At 43.5% G+C, this 20,000-nt stretch overlaps 1 protein-coding gene across 1 annotated transcript in view; it reads left to right on the top strand.

Annotated features, from left to right (window-relative positions):
* cfap58 (cilia and flagella associated protein 58) overlaps positions 1 to 20,000 on the top strand; it is a 73,649-nt gene that overhangs the window by 30,875 nt on the left and 22,774 nt on the right. The window contains exons 13-16 of the mRNA XM_030778930.1: positions 5,086 to 5,226; positions 6,660 to 6,883; positions 14,679 to 14,790; positions 15,119 to 15,223. Of these exons, the coding sequence (XP_030634790.1) occupies positions 5,086 to 5,226; positions 6,660 to 6,883; positions 14,679 to 14,790; positions 15,119 to 15,223 (582 nt within the window). The remainder of the gene's footprint in view (positions 1 to 5,085; positions 5,227 to 6,659; positions 6,884 to 14,678; positions 14,791 to 15,118; positions 15,224 to 20,000) is intronic.

Here is a 20,000-nt window from a genome sequence, read left to right as displayed (position 1 = left end):
CAATGAGATCCCACATTCAACAATAAGATACCTGCTTTGTAAGCTCTTTGCAGCCCGTGGCTTTTCCAGTTGGACGTTACCAAGAAGATGTCAGGAAAATCCTATAGGAACAGCTGTACTTTGTTTGGGGTTAATCAGTCACTTTAATTGATGGCAGGTATATACTAATTAGTATTTAACATGAGTTTGAATGTGTTTGGTTGATTCTGAACACTGCCACATTCCCAATTATAAAAGGGTGTCCACACTTATGCAACCAGTTTATTGTACATTTTTCATTTTTGACCCCCCCCCCCTCCCCAAAATCATTCGTATTGTTTTTCACTTTACACTTTAATTTATAGGTTGCAATTTCACAATAAAAGTAGAAAAGGTTCTGGCATGATTTATCTTGGTTTCATTTTTACAGGATGTGTAGACTTTTTATATCCACTATATCTATCTATCTACCTGTCCATCTATCTATCTATCTATCTATCTATCTATCTATCTATCTATCTATCTATCTATCTATCTATCTATCTATCTGTCTGTCTGTCTATATTTAGATACAGATATAAATGAAGGACATAGATGTGTTGCATTGTTTTTGAAAGTTTGTTGTCAAATACAGACATTGAACAAACATTGAATTAGCAGTGCAGTATGGAAGCATATAAAGTGTGTCTGTGGTATTGAACGTAATTTTGCTCATAGGCTTAATGGAAGCAGTAAAGTCATTTAAAATTATATATGTAGATAAAGAATCCAGCGTCTTGAAGCAGGCAGCTCTCACTTTTGTTCCTTCCAAATATATAATCTTGGGGCTCTTTGGCAAGTTTGAGCGGTAAAATGCTTTGGAGCCTTCCTGAGAAGATCTTAATGCTTAATGGTTCTGCGTGGAGTACGGGCGTGTGGAAGTGTCATTTGTCAATTATTTCTATGCCAGATGAGTCCTTACAGCCTAATATTCATCATTCAGCTCGGGCGTCTGGCTCCAGCTGCCTTATGGGAAACGGAGAGAGAGAGAGGCTGAAGTACAGGCTATTTGGCCTCTTCTACATCAAATCTTTATCTGTTCAGTTTGGGGCTTTAGTCTGTGGGGTCAGTCACTGTGAGCTATTCGCCATGGCTGTCGGAAAAAGATAGATAGAGAGAGAGAGGAGAGAGAGAGAGAGATAGAGGCATATGAGGGGAGGCGATAAGCTTGACAAATAGACCAATACAAATGGCTGAATATCGCTTTTGGAGTCTAAATCGATGTAAAAAGAAAGATCCAACGCAATGGGTTCTCATTTTAAATAATTAAATCAAGCAGGATGACCAGCCTGGACGCTGTGAGTCGATTTTTTTCTGGAAAAAAATAGAAAAAGGGATGAAAGAAAGACAAGGAGGAGGAAAGAAAAAAGAAAAAAGGAAAAACTGCTGTTTGTCATGGAGCCCTAGTTTGTCGGTGATAGACATATTACTCATCTCTTAAAGGTCACACCTGTTGGGTCTTAACAGTAAAGACGCTACGTTTCCAGGCCTTTCAGTCAACTCATTAATATTTCTGTCACGCTTCAGCGAGCATCGTTGTGTTTAACGCCTGACAGCATATTACACCTGTGACGGAGAATCGATATCACCCTTCAGGCGAACTCGCACAAGTTCTGGTTCCTTTGGGTTCGACGGCGTCTTTCGTACCCTAATTTCGATTTTTGATGATTTCCCCTATCCTGCCAGATTGTTCCGCGGTTAGTGCGAATCCTTCAGATTTAGGATGTTCCGTGCACCAGTGCAGACGGTCCTCAGTCACTGCCCGGGTTCGTCTCACCGCGGGTAGAGCCGGCGGACATCCGGCCTTGGAGGAACCCTCCCGTTGGTGGATCCGCACCTCTTGGTGTAGGGGGGAGGGGGGGGGGTCTTTGGTTTTACACGGGAACGTTTTCGCACCAAAACCGGGAACACCGACGGTGAAAAATGAGCACAGTGTCGTTCTGATGAGATGAGAATCTCCTGTCACTCGTCAACGCGTTCCATGTCTTATTCATGTCTTTTTTTTCTTTTTTCGTTTCTTTGTTTTGTTTTTTTTTTTTACATGCGCAAAGCAGGTCATGTGTTACACGTGTGACATGTTTGATCTGTGTTCTAGCCATCTTGTTTTTTCTAATAACGATTCTGTGTTCCTGCCGCTTTGATACGATGGCAAATGAACAGCTTTAGGAATAGAAGGGAAACAGGCTTTGAACTGAGCACATGGAGAAATATACAATTGATGGTTTTAGCTGATATGTGTCTATTCTGTACATTTATTACGTATAGTCGGCAAAAATATTAAAGCAGGTGTATCTGGTTTCTCGCCCTTTAATACTTAATGCTTTGTTTTGCTTGTTTCTTTTTATTTATTTATTCTTTTTTTATCTTATTTACTTCAGTAAAAAAACAACAGCCTTCTCTCATTAGGGGCCAGTTCTTTTTACTGCTTTGATTGAAAGGGTATACCGGGGAGAGTGTGTTACTTTGTCACAGTAGACTCTGTGTGCCTGTGGCTTAGGAGCCATATAGCCCCTATCCTTTCCTCTCCTTTCCTTTCCTTTCCTTTCCTTTCCTTTCCTTTCCTTTCCTCTCCTTTCCTCTCCTCTCCTCTCCTCTCCTCTCCTCTCCTTTCCTTTCCTTTCCTTTCCTTTCCTTTCCTTTCCTTTCCTCTCCTCTCCTCTCCTCTCCTCTCCTCTCCTTTCCTTTCCTTTCCTTTCCTCTCCTCTCCTCTCCTCTCCTCTCCTTTCATTTCCTTTCCTCTCCTCTCCTCTCCTCTCCTCTCCTTTCCTTTCCTCTCCTCTCCTCTCCTCTCCTCTCCTTTCATTTCCTTTCCTCTCCTCTCCTTTCCTTTCCTTTCCTTTCCTTTCCTCTCCTCTCCTCTCCTTTCATTTCCTTTCCTCTCCTCTCCTCTCCTTTCCTTTCCTTTCCTTTCCTTTCCTCTCCTCTCCTCTCCTCTCCTCTCCTCTCCTCTCCTCTCCTTTCCTTTCCTTTCCTTTCCTCTCCTCTCCTCTCCTCTCCTCTCCTCTCCTCTCCTTTCCTCTCCTCTCCTCTCCTCTCCTCTCCTCTCCTCTCCTCTCCTCTCCTTTCCTTTCCTTTCCTCTCCTCTCCTCTCCTCTCCTCTCCTCTCCTCTCCTCTCCTCTCCTCTCCTCTCCTTTCCTTTCCTTTCCTTTCCTTTCCTTTCCTCTCCTCTCCTCTCCTCTCCTCTCCTTTCCTTTCCTTTCCTCTCCTCTCCTCTCATCTCCTCTCCTTTCCTTTCCTTTCCTTTCCTTTGCTTTCCTTCACATTCCATCCTATCCTATCCTGTCCTATCCTATCCTATCCCATCCCATCCCATGTTCATATCCTATTTCCAGTGCTCTAACAACATAGTGCAGATTCAGCCTGAATACGGTTAGCAAGTTGCTTCTTTTGAGAAACGTTGGTCTCTTTTCACTACAGTGCATGTGTTTTATTTTACATGTATGAATAGAGTCCACTCTTTGTGCGGGAGCTTTTATCTCTGTGCTTGCCTTTGTTGTTCCCGTTATTGTTATTTACTACTTGAAGCCTCATTATGTGTGCCTACTGGATTCTTGCCCTTTTGGAGTAAGCTGATGGCACTGGCTGACCCCCTCCCCGCGCCTGCTAGCTGCTCTATAAGAACAATCAGGCCACTTCATAAGAATTCATTAACATTTTAATGAATGGGCTACACATACCAATCAGACAAGAACATGGAGCGGGGATAATGAGGAGTGAACCACTGCCCCCTTTAGATCGTCTTGAGTTCATCAGCCCCTTGGTCCGGCCCATTAGAATTCTGGGAGACGGCCGACATCGATCCCTGCCCTAAATCTCATTCTATACCTCAGTCTATGTCTCCACATGTTTGGCCTTCAGAGTAGACGGAAAAGGAAAAAAAAAAAAATCTATCTGATCAAGGCATGTAAATGTACTTTTACCCCTCTCATATGTATAAACCTCTGTTCATATACTGTTAAATATAGTTAAACCGCAGTTTGTATGGGTACAATAATGTCAAAGAAATTTTAATAAAACAGACCTTTTTTTTTTTGTTTTTTTTTAGCTTTATGTAGTTATAGATCATAACAGAGTGATGTTCCAGGCTGTTGGTCGCTCTGGTTTTGCTTGATAGGGCCAATCCCAGTGGAGACGCATTTGCAATGCGAAATGGCTTTTGAACTGACCACGCGGTTAATGTTAACAAGGGCAGAGCTGGTCAAAGTCGGGGGGTTGTTTCACGCGGTGCTAAATGTCGGACACTCATTACAGAGACTTGGCCCGCGTTAGGTGTGTTTTCGCTGTCTGAAAAGCGAGATAATTAGTGGGGGAAAGGAGGGTTCTGGGTGTTGCACAAGGCGGCTTTGTGTTTAGCACTTTATTTTGCTCAAATGTCAACATGGGCCTGGTGGTCGGGCACGGGGTGCACTCTGGGAAAACGGCCAGCTGGGCCGCACGTGACGCGATTACCGATGGGGATCTTTAACCTTACGCCTGCTTTCTGTTCTTTCTCTCTTTCTCTCCTCTCTCTCTCTCTCTCTCTCTCTCTGTCTGTCTGTCTGTCTGTGTGACTGTCTGTCTGACTGTCACACTCCCTTTTTCTCTTTCTCTGTCTCATCCTGTCTGAAACACTCTCTCTCCCCCTCTCTCTTTCTCTCTCCCTCTCCCTCTGTCTCTCTCTCTCCCTCTCCCTCTCTGTCTCTCTCTCTCTCTCTCTCTCTGTCTCTCTCTCTCTCTTTCAGTCCATTTGTGTGTCAGAAGTGAAGAAGTGAGAGCACATATGTTAAATGATGCCTACAAAGTTTCCACTCCCTCTGTTTGTCATTCGTCTTCCACATCTCCTCTCTGTTTTTATCTGGCCCTTTCTCTGGATACAGTCCCACTATACTTGCCTTAGCAACTTTGTCAACCCAATATGAAAAGTACATGACGAGACTGAGAGACATAGAGAGTAAGGGACAGAGACAGTAAGGGACAGAGAGAGAGAAAGGGGGGGGGGAGTATGCTTACTCTTCTATTTTCATCACCCATTTTGTAAACGAAGTTCTGTGTGTGTGTGTGTGTGTGTGTGTGTGTTCCTCCTGTAGGCTGAACTCCAGAAGATGAAGCAGCAGGCTCAGGAGACTAAGAAATTCATTGAAAACCAAGCAGCAGAAGAAAAAAAACTCCTGAAGATCTTAGCTGACTCTGACACCGAAAGAGTCCGGGAGAAAAAACTGCTGGATCAGGTAAGAGCACAAGGAAAGAGGGAGAGAGAGAGAGCGAGAGAACAAGAGAGAGAGAGAGAGAGAGAGAGACGGAGAGGAGGAGGAGGTCCTGCTCCGTTGAGCTAGATGAGATGAAAAATCCCAGAGTTTGGGTAAAATCCAAACCCATTAGATCTATGGTCTGTCTTTCTGTGACCCTCCGGACACTTCTCAGCACACCCAGCCCCCCCCCCCCCCCCCCACCCCGCCCCCCGCCCCCCCTTAAGGCGGGAAGATTGGCTCTGCGAAGCCGAGTCTTAACAAAGTGTATGAGAAAATCTGTGTGTGCACCGATGGCAAAAAAAACTGTCTCAGGACACTTTGAAAAACATATTTGAGGATTCAGCCCCGGCTTGAATGTTTTTTAAAACTTGAGGCGCTCGAACAGATACATCTATCGAAATACAAAAATAAACGACAACAACAAAAAAGACCCTTTCCCATCATTTTTCACGTATCTCAGATGAATCTCTCGGAATCTCTCGGAATCTCTCGGCACTCGGAAAGGCGGACGCGGGCGGACGGCGACCCGTGAGCACCGACGAAAGCAGGTTTATAAGTGATTTTTGGACTCGGACGTGTTTCTGCTGATGTCGTTTTTTTGATGATAAAGGTCAGTGTTTCGGCCGTGAGGACGGTTTAAAGAGAGTCTCTCGGCCCAGTCGGCCTGAAAATATTACGCCGCAACCTCATTTTTCGCCCGTGGCCTGGAAAGAGCGTCCCTGCACGCTTCTACCGGACTGCAAAACACAGGAGGAAGATCGTTTTTTTTTCCCGTTTCTTGTGAAGAACACCGATTGGAATTTCAGTGAGACATAGCAGACAGTTAAAAAAAAAAAAAAGAAACTTCAAATTTTTAAGCTGCTCCTGCGCCATCGAGCTGAGGACGAGCGGTTTAACCACGAAGATGCTTCTAGGGTCTGCAGAAGAATGACCCAGTCCAAAATTAGAGACAACTGTGTCGCTTTTCAGTGGAAATAGGACGTATGTACCCACCTACATTCAAGGATTCACGGTATTGGTGTAACAGCTGATACCTTATAAAAATCTTCAACGTTATGGTCGCTATGCAAACAGAATCAACTGTTTTCAGGGATTTTAGACACGTGAGGTTTTTTTTTTGGAATCAGAAAACTGAAAGATACATCTCAGCTCTAACATGCGTCTCTCTACTCACACCACAGTGAAAACAAAAACTTTATTATTCACCTTATTATCTTATTTAAAGCATCTTTCTTTCCCCCTCAGCATTGCCCCCTCCCCTAACCAAAAAAACAAAACAAAAACAAACAAACAAAAAAACAACCAAAAAACCCAACTGTTAAAAAAGTCCCTTAATGCTCTGTCTGAGACCTGTTTGTTGTGACTGCCCTTGTTTGTTTGTTTGTTTGTTTGTTGTTGCCGCTGTTGTCAAGGTGATCAGCGAACGGGACATTCTGGGGACAGTGGTGGTGAGGAGGAACGATGAGCTGGCTCTGCTATATGAGAAAGTGAAGATTCAGCAGTCCATGCTAAACAACGGCGAGAGACAGTACAACAAGAGAGTGCAGGACATCCGACTGCTCAAGATGGAGATCAAGAGACTGCACAGGGAAAAGCGTATCCTCAGTAAAACCGTGTCTAGCGTGAAAGACTTAAGGTAAGATTCAGAAGTGAGAATACACCGCAGAGCTCTTTCTGTCGTCTGACTGTCGAGCAAAACAAAACAAGACAGAACAGAACAAACCCGCCGCGGCGTGGCTACGTGCCTCTTCGCAGTCTGTTTGGACTCCACTCCTTCACAAAAAAAAAGAAAGAAAATTGGGTCTATGCAAAACTGTGAGAACACTTGTGCCCTTTGACTGCAAATGAAAGTTGGGTTTATGTAAAAATTGTGAGAAAACCTGCTCCCTTTGACTGCAAATGAAAGTTGGGTTTATGTAAAAGTCGAACAAAACTTGTTTCACAGTTTTTAGTGAGTTTACTTAACTTTTGGACATGGTTGAAGTTGTGGGGCCCAGAAGCTGAGATGACTCAAAGCAATTAAATTACTTTAACTTTAACTTTAACTCATTTTACCTTAACTCAACTCATCAATACCAAAGTATTGATTTGGGTTTAGCTGAAATGCTATTGGTCATCTGGTCAGTGCTGTCAGTAGAAGCTTTTGGTTGGCTAAATTAGGCGGCGTTTAAGCCTCAGAGAACCAGGTCATCGACCCGGCTCGCGTTTAATAAGCGTGTGGTTCTGCACATATGAATACCAAAAGAATAGAATATCACTCTCATTAGAACAGAACAGACACATTTAGGTTGTCAACCAGCGTACATGCACTTACTTTAAGCCAAATCCTCAACCAGTCAACACAGAGGAAATGTGTTAAGGTAACACAGAGAGGCAAATCTTTGTGAACGCTCAGGGGGTTTATATTGGTCAAATTCTCACTAGAGTGGGACCTCACAGACTCGACTGAACTCTTTCTGGGAAAAATGTGACGGGTGACGTACTGTATGCATAAATGTAGTTACGCGGAAACCCGATCTAGACAGCGCTCCAGATTGGGCGGACCTTCGGTGGATCCAGGGGGAAAACGTGATTTATAAAGTCGCCGTGTGGGTTTTTTCCGTCTCTCCCGAGGCCAGGACTGATCCATAATGGATGGACCGTTGTACTCATGCTCTGGTTATTTCAGCGATATGAGCGCACTTGTTAACCTTTCGGTTCACTCTTGCCTCCCAGTTCCTCTACTGGGCCCGAGCAGGGTTCCATTTTAAAATTCCGTAAGAATGAATTATGCATCCGTGTTCCAAAGGAACCCCCTCGATTCCACTTTGTTTTATTCATTTGGTTAAATAGTTCTCGTTTTTTATCTTTTTTTTTGGTTTTTTTTTGGAGGGGTGGGGTGGAAGGTGTTTCCAGGACATTGCGTGGTTCAGTAAAGTGAGTGCGGATTCACTTTAATTAATGTCAGATCTTTTCTTTTGAATAAGATCTTTGGTCCCTGCTTCCTTTGCTTTGGAATAAATTATGCTATCAGACTACATAATGTATGTATCTGATATTAATGTGTGCATCTGCGAGCCACATTGCCTGACACTGCGTCCTTATGTTGAACTGTATCATTATTTGATTATGGTTCACGTTCATAATGCAGGGTGTGATAAAACACACACACACACACACACACACACACACAGAGGAACAGTCAGTTCTAGGAAAAAAAAAGAAAAGAAAAGAAAAGAAATGAATGTTGTTTGAACCATAAGGTACTAACAACACAAAAGGCTAATTTCTTCCTCCAGTTCATGCTGTAAGCTTTTTTTTTTTTTTTTCTTTTGTAATCGACTGGAGAAGCAAAGTAACTTCTTTTTCCAATTCAAAACCGTCAGCTTTTTTTTTGTTTTGTTTTCTTCATTTAATCAGCCGGAGAAGAACATGACGTGAGAGACCTGTTCTTTTTATCTGCTGAAGGAGTATATTTTCAGGTTCATTGAAGGAGTGAAAGACATTCGCGTTCAAGAGCAATCTTAAAGCGTTTTAAAATAATTTTGTTATTAGCTATAACTTCAATGCCAACTTTTTAGGGACAAAATGGTATTGTGTCGACCTCGCTCCAGCGTCTTCGCCGTGCTGTAAGCCATAAAACTTTAGGATTAATAAAGAGTGTAATTAAAGAGACTCTTTGTTGAAAATTTGTGTTATTGACTCAAGGGAGTGAGCTGACATTTTTGAAACTTTTACTCCGTGAATTCTGGGCCGTTGATTCTAGACTTGGAGCATATACATTTTTATTAAGGATTTGATTGTCTCACGCTTGAATCCCGAGAAGAGAAAGGGACTTCTGGAAACTTCTGTTCTGTGTTTCTCCGGTGTAGGTGTAGGATCTTCTGTGTTTGACACGATGACAAATCACTAGGAGAGGTCATCTCTCTCTCTCTCCCCTTGTCTCCCTAATGGTGCATTCATTTTACAGCATCATCATTGGAAATGTTGGGATTATTCAGGACCAGGGGCTGTTGTTTTCACACGTTTTTAGGCCGGCCTCGATGAGAAACTTTTTTTTTTTTTTTTTAGCTGAGAGAGAATGCTAAAAGATGAATATGAATTATTGCAGGGAAGACCACAAAGTTAAAAAAAAAAAAAAGAAAGAAAGAAAGGAAAAAAATCCGTGCTTCACAATGACCTGTATTGTGCTGTGTTTGGCCTTGCATATTCCCTTTGATATGACAATCAGACGCTAATGCAGTCGAGATGCTCCCTACGACAACCCCTGCGAAATGCACACGCTTGCCTTCGCTTTGATATGCAAGGTACATTTTCCAGTGTTTGAGCGTGTGTGTGTGTGTGTGTGTGTGTGTGTGTGTGTGCGTGCGTGTGTGTGTGTTTTGGTGTAGGTCTCTTTCTATATTCTGAAAAAGTGCAAAAGGCAAATGTTTGTGTGTGTGCATATGTGTGTGTGTGTGTGTGTGTGTGCGTGTGTGTGTATGTGTATGTGTGTGTGTGTGTGTGTGTGTGTGTGTGTGGGAGTGTGTGTAAACGAGCGAGTGTGTAAGCCCATGCTTAGGTTTGTTTCTTTGAACCAGCTTTGAAGAAAATTGTCATGGCCCGTGTGTGTGTGTCAGATTTAATGAGGACACCTCCTCATTCCACATTTATTCAAAGGCGTCCACGAAGAAAAGAAATAAATAAATAAAAAACCCTTTACTTTTCATTTATTATTATTATTTTTTTTAAATATGCAGATCTCGGCACTGACTTCATGTGTTGCGTTCATTAATTAAAACACGCGGAAATGAAACGATGGTTATTATTATCTCTCTGACTTGTCTGTCAACCTGATACAAAGTGACAAGTCCCTGCTTGGCTTTTATCGCTGGGGTATTGTATAATTACAATGTGGTGGACATGGTGACAGTAATGGAAATAGCTCCACGTGAAAAAAACCCTGATATTTCTGTGTAATCTCGGCTCATTTTCCTCCTGCCGGCTAACGTGACCCACACGCAAACACCTTATGGACAGTCTGTCCTGTGGCTTCCGACCTTTTTTCTTTTCTTTTCTTTTCTTTTCTTTTCTTTTCTTTTGTTTCCTCTCTTCATTTTGTCTTTCCCGCTACCTTTTATGTTCACCCTCCCGTAGTCTCTTTCTCTCTCCTTCTTTCTCTCTCTCCTTCTCTCCCACTCTCTGTCTCTCCTTTTTTCCACCTTCCTCTCTCTCTCTCTCTCTCTTCCACTTCTAGCAGCGTTAGGTGAACCATACAGAACACACCATATGTTAACCCCAATGTCTGCCTCATTAGATGCCAGTTTACTTACACTCTGCCTGACTGGCTACTTCCAGCTCTAGACGTCCAGATGGATCCCTCACAGCCCTCAAAAGTCTTCTGCCTTAACACGGCCACCGCTCCTCGTGTAATTACAATATTATTTATCTCCTCTCTGTCTCTCTCTCTCTCTCTCTCTCTCTCTCTCTCTCTCTCTCTCTCTCTCTCCCTCTCTCTCTCTCTCTCTCTCTCTCGCTCTCTCTGTCTCTCTCTCTCTCTCTCCCTCTCTCTCCCTCTCTCTCTCTCTGTCTCTCTCTCTCTCTCTGTCTCTCTCTCTGTCTCTCTGATCACAGGGATTTCTATCATCTCCCCATGCGGTTTGTGAGCACGACGTACCCACATACTGCTTTTCCGTCACTGTGTTCCGTTATCGGAAGCTGCTCTTGTCCGTTCGGGCAGAGTGCCCGCCTGGGCATGAACGCAGAGGTACAGCTCTCTCTGACTGAAACCGCAGTATCAAAAAGCGACAACTCGCCTTTTTTTGGGTTCGGAATTCTTTCTCTCTCTTTCTTTCTTTCTTTTTATTTTAATTCATCTTTCCCGCATACTGTTTCTTTGCTTTCTTTGTTTTCTATTTCTTTTCGCGTTTTTTTTTTTTTTTTTATTCGTGCCTTTTGGCTTGTGGCGAGAGCCCTTTTTCTGAAAGGCGTAATTATTTTGTAAGATGAGAGACCAAAAATGCACTGGCTTCAATCTTATTCCATCATCCTGTCGGATTTAGGAAGAACTCTTCTTCTCTGTTTTATCCGAGGAGATGAGATTCCTTTACGAATATGGATGTCACGGGAAAAAAAAAAAAAAACAACAACAAAAAACAAACAAACAAAAAAACCCCCCTTACTTTCTGCATCCTTCAGGTTCATGAAGGTTAGAGACAATCTTTTGCAAACTGTCAGTTCTACCTACACACACGTATACCTACACCCGCACCCACACACGTACTCACCCGCGAATGCGTACTTCCATACCCACCTGCGCTGATACAGACAGAGAATCAAAGTGGAGGCATTGAAAATTGAAGCGGCTATAAGAGGCAGCGTGGGGGTTTTGGCTGGCTTGCGCTGTTGATTAGAGTTTAAGGCAGAGCTATCGACCCTGTCATCCTGAATGAATCAATCTGGACCTGCTGCACTCTCTACACCGCCCCCTATGAATCTCAACGCAAACACTTTACAATGGAGAAGAGAATCAAATAAAGAAATGCAGCTTACTCAATGGGAAAGAGGTTTTGTGTGTGCGTGCGTGCGTGTGTGTGCGTGTGCGTGTGTGTGTATGTATGTGTGTGTGTGTGTGTGTGTGTGTGTATGTGTATGTATGTGTGTGTGTATGTATGTATGTGTGTGTGTGTGTGTGTGTGTGTGTGTGTGTGTGTGTGTATGTGCGTGCGCGCTTGTGTCTGTGCGTATGTATGTGCGTGTGTGTGTGTGTGCGTTTCTATGTGGTTTATTTATCATATCCAGGGAAATAAACATGTTGACAAGGAAAGATGGATGGTTTGTTTTGTCTTAGTGGACATTGATGTATTCAAGCAAATTCAGTCGTGCAAGGAGAACCCTGGCAGTCGACAAAACAAACGCTTTGCCAAAATCACAATTAAAATGCATAAATTATACCCCAAGCCAACAAAACAAGAACAAACAAAAAAATTGTGTGCATGTTTTCCATTTTAATTTCACACAAACCTGCAGGACCTGATTGACTGACAAAGATGTATTGACGCCCATACACTGAACAAATGTAAGTACAGCAGTGAGCAAATCCATACATCATTAGGCAGACAGCATTTATTATGATGAGGATGTGTGTGTGTGTGTGTGTGTGTGTGTGTGTGTGTCTAATATTGCAACAAGTATGCAAGAGTAAACCCTTCCCTCATTTTGTGATTAATGTCCAAGGCTCTCTGATGAAACTCCAAACTGTGTTTAGATTTTAAGTGGCGGTACCAAACCCCCCCCCAAAAAACGGAATTGTTTTAATAGCAATCTGAGCACGCCGTCTGTGTGCATCTGTGATCGGTGTTTTAATATCCAGGTAACTGGCATCTTTCCACAAGTAATATCTCAGCCATTGATTTCTGGTGGGTAATGACCCTTAATGAACTCTGCATCTCGGTTAATGAGAGGTACATCATAATCATTCATATCCCTTTGGTTATGGAATCAGATTTCTGCCGCACACCTTCTGAAATGGAGTGTAATATCTTTATGCATTGCCAGTCAATTGGTTAGCATATGGTCGTGTGGCGGCCTCCATACATCTCGCGGCGAAAACGTCTCTTAGACGGAAAGAGTTTACATGGCTGAGCAGTAATGTAGGAATGAGAAAAACGGATTGATTTGGTCTAATCCCGTTTTGCAGAAAGGATGCAGAGAGAGAGAGAGAGAGAGAGAGAGAGAAAATGAGCCACTGAAAGTAATTTGCATTTAGGAGATAACTTAAAAAAAAAAAAAAAAAGTAAAGAAGCCGTCTCAAATCGTGTAATATCATCAAGGGGCAGGACGCTTACGCTGGGTGCCCAAATTTCCCGTCAGTTTCGCTGAAACTAAACGTCCTATTGGCCCCTCTCCTAGACAAAGATTCTGTCACTTCCTTTATGACATCACAGTCCCATCCTTACGCTGTGTTGGAATAGCTTTACCTGCGTTGGTTGTCCCTCTCTCACGTCAGCACATGAACTTTTATTCCTATCACTTTCATCCTTTCTCATCTCTCTCATCATTCATTCCATTTCAACTAAATAAGGTCTTTTGTGTGTGTGTGTGTTTGTGTGTGTGTGTGTGTATACATGTATATGCACGTGAGCGTGTGTGTATATTTGTGTGCGTGAGAATTTGAGTGAGTGTGTCTGTATTTGCGTGCGTGTGTGTGCTCTAGGCAAAGCTAGCCTACTGGGGTTCAACCTGACTGCACACTCACGGTGTGGGGCTCCATTAAAACATTTCTTTGGTTAGGGTTAGGGTTAGGTTAGTATTCTTTAGTTACAGGAAACTGAGAGTCAACAAATACAAACGTGTGTGTGTGTGTGCGTGCGTGCATGCGTGCGTGTGTGCGTGTGTGCGTGTGTGTGTACATGTGCATGTGCATGTGCGTGTGCGTGTGCGTGTGTGTGTGCTCTGCAGAAATTTTCTGCTTAATTTTTTGCTTAATATTAGATCTTTTCAGTTCAAATAAATTACCACATTCAATACGCTGTGATTGCACTACAAAGTAATGAATCAGATTAAAATTAGAAATGGTCTGTTTTCTTTACCACGGGGGTAATTGTTCATATTCTCCATTAATTACGTTGCCTTAAAATCCCTTAACATACTGCTAATTTACTTCATGTGTGGGTGTTACGTTTCGGTAAAATCTGTAATTTGTGTCTTTCGTTCTGATTGGCTGAAACCTTGCGGAACATGTTGCTTCGTTCACTGACACCTGTTGCTCATTTCCTCTGTTTCCCTCTGTTCCGTGTTGTTGTGTTAAATATGAGGAGAGAAGGTGAGGACCTGCTTGTTTGGCTCAGGGGAGTGGAAGCTTGTGGAAGCATTGCCTTTCGTGTGACGGGGGGGGGGGGGGGGGGGGGGTTTGTTGGTGGACGTTACTGCTGTCTCTCTTTCCATAAGATATTAAACTCAAGAGCTGAGGAAGCACAGGTTACTTTGCAAGGCCTGTGGACAAGCATGCTTTTCATGCATTAGACTTCAGGTGTGTGCATGCGGGTGTGTGCGTGCGTGTGTGTGTGTGTGTGTGTGTGCTGAGATAATACTGTTGCTCGTATTCAGAGCCATGTATCTTCTTTATTCCTTTACGTTTCTTGCTGAGAAAAAGAAAGGTGTAACAATACTATGTATGCACTCAAATAAACTGCAGTTAAACAATGTTTACAGATTTGCCCAGATCACTCCAAAAACAGTTATCAGCCAACTAACAACCTGTGAAGACATTCAAGTCGCCCTTCTGTTTTTTTTTTTTCCGTTTTCTTCTAACACTTGTTAAAACTTCCGTGTGGTAAGAGGATTGTGCTCCTCTCTGTTCCAAAGCAATTGCAAACTATCATTTCAACTGTATTTCCAGCGGTTTGCGTTGGTCTCAGGCGCCGTGTTGTCGAGTTAAACTCAGCTCTAGCTGTCTGGTGAATGTTTTGTAGGTGGGAGGTGAACCATCTGCAAAGAGAGCTCCTGAAAGAAAGGACGCGCTATCGATGTTTAGAACAGCAATTTCAAAACCCGCCTAACATACATCACTGGAGAAAACTAGAGGTGAGACATGTCTCGTCTGCTTTCATCCAAACATCATAGGAGTACACACACACACACACAATAAAAAAGACTACGTCTATGTGGGTGTAATACACCGAGTGTGTTTGCGTGTGGGTGTTTGTTTGACATCCGTGTACAACGAGATTTTATATCCCTCGGTTTAGACGTTGACCGAGGCGAGAGAAATGTCCAGGGAGCTCGCAGGCTTAGTTCAAGGGTCAATGATGTTACCGTCTCTTTTTCTTCTCTCTCTCACTCCACCTCTCTCTCTCTCTCTCTCTCTCTCTCTCTCCACGGTTGTTACCACCTCTGAATGACTTTGCTTCAGGCGCGCGACTCCAGCGCTTTCGAGCTGATTCAGAAGATTCACTCTCTGCAGAGGCGTCTGGTGACTAAGACCGAAGAAGTCGTGGAGAAAGAACTTCTGTTACAGGTAAACAGACGACTACATAGATTAATCCGTCATTTCCCATTGGTTACCGGGAGCCAATCTTCCCTCCAGGAAAGGGGTGGGGGGGGGGAGCTTTGAGAAAGAAGCTTGGGAGTTTAAGGTGAGTGTGGGAAAAAGCGGTGTGTGTGTGATCCTTATGAAAAAGATTGCCAGCGCTTGGGTCTCTGCCGGATCTCAGCTGCTCCTCTGTGTGTTGACCAAAAAGCGCTCTAGAGTTTTCCTTTCATTTATGTGCACTGTAAAAAAAAAAAATATCACGCTTTAGGGCTTGTTTCTTTGACATCCAGTTGCTAAGACAGCACAAACCTTCCTCTAGGGCCACACATTGGAGAATAGTTGCGATGTTGAAGGATGCATTCGTGTATGTGTGTGTGTGTGTGTCAGGACATTTTTGTAACTGGAAAAAAAAAAAACAAAAACAGAGAACAGTTGATCAGTTCAACATCCTGTGGAATAACGATGGGCCAAAGGACTTGATCAGATAACGGACACTGTACGGGGCATAAGTAAATGATCGACCTCTGACCGATACCAGTCATTCCCTTCTGTTCACACGTAGAAGCGCGTACGTGCGTATGCACGTAACGTTGCTTTGCCGTTCTACTCTTTCCCAGTTGGGAGTGCTGTATTTTATTTTCATGGGACTGTATGACTGCTTTCAGGTTGTGGCTTTGTTTGAGTTGGAGCTGTGGAACAGGTAGGGCAGAGCCGATATGACACGCAGATAATGCTGTAATGGGCAGCACTCTGCTCTGGGACTGGCTCCTTGCCCCCCCCCCCCCCCCCCCCCCCCCCCCCCACCCCGATTTCCCAGACGTATCAGGGGCACAATCAAACCGAGAGATTTGTCGCAGCGGTGTGTTTATTTATTTATTTATGTAGTTATTTATTTATTTATTTGCTCGACTGGATTACAGCTGTTAAGCTGACAAAGTTTAGGGATAGAAAGTACAGAAAAAAAAAATGTTGGTTGAAGGAAGGAGAGTGGGCTTATGTCGACAGTTTCCTTTTCTGGCTTTTTTTTTTTTTGAGTGTTACTGAATGACAAATATCTGCTCTCCCTCCCAGACCATGACAACAAAGAAGCCAGAGGGAGAGACAGGATGAAAACAGGCACACACACACACACACACACACACACACACACACACACTCACACACACACACACACGCACACGCACACACACTCACACACACGCACAAACACACACAAAAAAAAAAAAAAACCTGTGAAAAAAAAGAAAAAGGCAGTTTTGCTGTCTCATATTGTTCCGTATCATAAAAAAAGAAAAAAAAAAGTTGTAGAAAAGAAAGACGTTTTTCAGACTAGAAGTGTTTCACGTTTTATCGTCTTACTCACTTTGGGTTGTGCAAACAGAACAAATATTGATTTGTTTTTTTTTGTTTTTTTGGTTTTTTTGTTGCCTGGTGTAAAGACTTTTGTTTTCTGTTTTATTTGTTGACTTGTTTGTTGGTTTGTTCTGTGCTTGTTGAAGGTATGTGATCTTGGCAGACTGCTGGCAGAACGACGGGACAAGACGACCCAGAGTCACATGTCATTTATAGCCCGCAGTGCTCCCCTTATACTGGATCTGACAGGCTTAAGGGCTTTCACACCCATTTACCACTGATCCAGGATCAGCTTGGTTGTTTCTAAGTTTCTCGCCTGATGTATTCCTCTCATACTGGTGTGAAAGGCTTGAGGGCATTTAAGCACGTTGAGCCTATGACTGATTCCAGGTCAGTTTTATTATTCCCCTGCCCACCGTGAAGACCTTGTTTAACCAGGTACCGTTCACATTCTTGCTCTTTATTTCAATGTAGTGCTTGGAGATCTTACTTCTGGAGAGTTATAGTGTGCTGAGGCTTCTGCTTCAACTTTTCGCTCATTTGGACGTATTAAGTAATCGGGGTTTGGACCGAATCCTGTAGGAATGCAGTTCTCGAAAAGTATGGCCTGACTTCGCGTTCAGCACTGGGCTTATTTGCCATCCGTCAAAACCCAAAACCAGAGCAGAGGCTTTGGGCCTAATTAGCTGATCTCAGACACGGACAAAGAAGTCGAGCCCCCCGGTCCGCATCCCTCACTCGACCGGACTTCGAGATGAGAACGCAGCTGAGGGGTCAGGGCATCGCTTAAGGCTCTCCGAAATAAGGGCTAGCGTTGGGAATAGCTCCGTCCTAAATCAAGAGAACAACTCGTGGCTAAGCCCGGCTAGCTCGTTCACCTTTTCTATGACTCATCGCTTTTTTTTCCTCTCCTAAATAAGCTCGGCTCATCTGATTTGACGGCCCCGCGGTCGCAGGGCTATGTCAGCGCACCTTCTCTGCTTCTGAGGCTTAAAAAAGTACTTGGGTCTGGGAGAGAAAGAGAAGGAGAGAGAGAGAGAGAGAGAGAGAGAGAGAGAAAGAGAGACGTGCAAAGAGAAAACATGCTAAGAAAGATGCTAACAAAGCAGCGTGGCCACTAATTGTGACATTATTTGCGTGAAAGCGCACAGGATGTTGAGAGGGACAGGATGTATAGTATGCATAACACGTACCCTGTTTCAGTGACGTGAATCCCATGGAGTGGTTAGTAATCATATCCAGAGATGTATTCTTAGTATGTTGTGTACTAACCTTAATATTCCCATATGTCATGGAATACAGAATGTGAAAGTGGGTACACAACACGTTAAGAGCTACAGAGCTACAAACCTATAATTGTGATGGGGAAGCTTTTCAGTGCAACGTGTTTTTCGGTGGTTTCGGTTGCCATACTGCAATTGTAAGACAGTCAATAGAAGTTGCTAAACAATGGCTGATCTGTGCGCTTGATGGACCGTACTTGCTCAAAATTGAATGTGAGCCTTAAGCGCAGTGCATTGACTCTATTGAAATGCATTATCTGTGTGCTGCTTCTGCAGTAGCCACTGGGTTAAGGCAATATCACAAAAGTCATCTTCATCTGCTCCTTTTTAGGGGATCTGAAGATGATTGGCTCTCAGCTACTGGGAACCATGTCCATACTATGAATATTCATAGAGTCATTGTAAATGTAACTGGAATTACTGAGAGTTAGAGGTCTTTTAGATTGGAAAAAAAAAGAAAAGAAAACTTATAAACGCGTTTAAGAGCCACATAACACCCACGCAACCGCTACCAAATCCCAACAGAAACGCTGGATTAACATTCAAACAACGTTTCAGGGCAGAGGCGAAAGTGGGCGTTATACGTTGTTACACGAGAGAACCGCCGCTGCTCATGGCTTATCCCAAACATATTCACAGGTCAATGAATCTTATAAAGCAAATGCTACCCAGTTAGATTAAGTTTTGAGAAGCTCTTTTCTGTGTGCCCCCCCTCCCCCCTCCTTTAAAAAAAAAAAAAAAAGAGAAGAAGATAAAGTAAAGAGAGAGAATGAGAAGGAAACAAGATGCCCGGTCGCACCATTTTTGTATTTTTCGCGAAGCAAAGTCCTCAGAGCAGAGTCACGACCCCATGTTCCTCTCTCTCTCGCATGGGAGATTTCTCTAAATGCAATATTTCTCACTCTCTCTCTCTCTTTTTTTTTCTCTATTTCCTCCGGCACCGGTCAATGCCTGATTCACACATCATCTCGCTCTTTATTCACAGTGTTGTAACCCGAGTGGTTATTACTTGCGCCCGCTACGCCGTTTGAATACGCTCTGGCTTTTTTACGGGTCCGCTAGACTCTGGGATGCTCTCTCTCTCTGTACGATACGTCTCGTAACAGCCTTAATGAAAGCGTGCTGTGCTGCCCCGTCCCTCTCGCGTGGCCTGCGGGTCTTACAAAGCGTCTTTACTGTTGTGTGATAGCTTATTGTTTTGTGTGCACCTGTTATAACCTGGTGAGGGTGCTGCAGAATGTTCTAAAGCTTCCGCTGGTGATGATAGCATGGACGTGAATAACAGGCCCGGTTCAAATAAGCATGCGATGTCTTTCAGCGCCTTGGTACCGTCCCTCTTCTCTGTCAGTTCTTCTTTTCCTCGTGACCTGGCTCTCTTAATTAACAGGTTAAATAGCAGTTTAAGTGAAAACGCTTTAAAATATCCATGTGATGTTTAGTATTGCTGTAATGCCCCCCCCCCCCCCAAGACTGTTATGTTTTTGTAACTTGAGAGAAAAAAATAGTCCAGTCATTCAAACTTTTGCAGTGCTTATACGATCCGGCTCTCTGCTATCAGGGGCTGGGATGAAGGTACTACAAAATGCTTGTGCTTCCTGATAATATAAGACTTGGGAATGACAGTCATAAGTCACAGATGACTCACTGGTGTATCATACTATAAAGTAGTTAAGTCTTAGCTGAGCTGAGGTTTCTTTTTGTTTTGTTTTGTGTTTTCTCTCGTGTGTATTTATGTGTGTTTGTGTGTGTGTATGTGTGTGTGTGTGTGCCTGCTTTCTTGGGTGGCATTCACGTCTTGTGGGAGAGTGTTTCTGACTGTGCTGAAATTTTTATGGAGGTGAAACAGGGAGGAGAAACTAAGTGGTGTGAGGCTGGCAGAACCTACTGACTGCAGGATAAAGAAGGGGAGAGAGAGAGAGAGAGAGGGAGGGAGAGAGAGAGACTTCAGTCGAGCTATGACAGGGGTAGAGCACATCTCATTCTGTCACTCTGTCTGTCTGTCTGTCTCTCTGTCTGTCTGTCTGTCTGTCACATGGCTCCTGACACACTCATACTGCAGACGCTGTCTGTGTTCCTGGGACCACTGCAGAACCAAACCCTGCTTCACACACACACGCACACTCCCT

This window comes from Chanos chanos, chromosome 7 (assembly GCF_902362185.1).
Source record: "Chanos chanos chromosome 7, fChaCha1.1, whole genome shotgun sequence".
Taxonomy (NCBI): Eukaryota; Metazoa; Chordata; class Actinopteri; order Gonorynchiformes; family Chanidae; genus Chanos; species Chanos chanos.
Note: the sequence above shows the minus strand (reverse complement) of the source record. Positions and strands in the feature narration are given on the sequence as shown.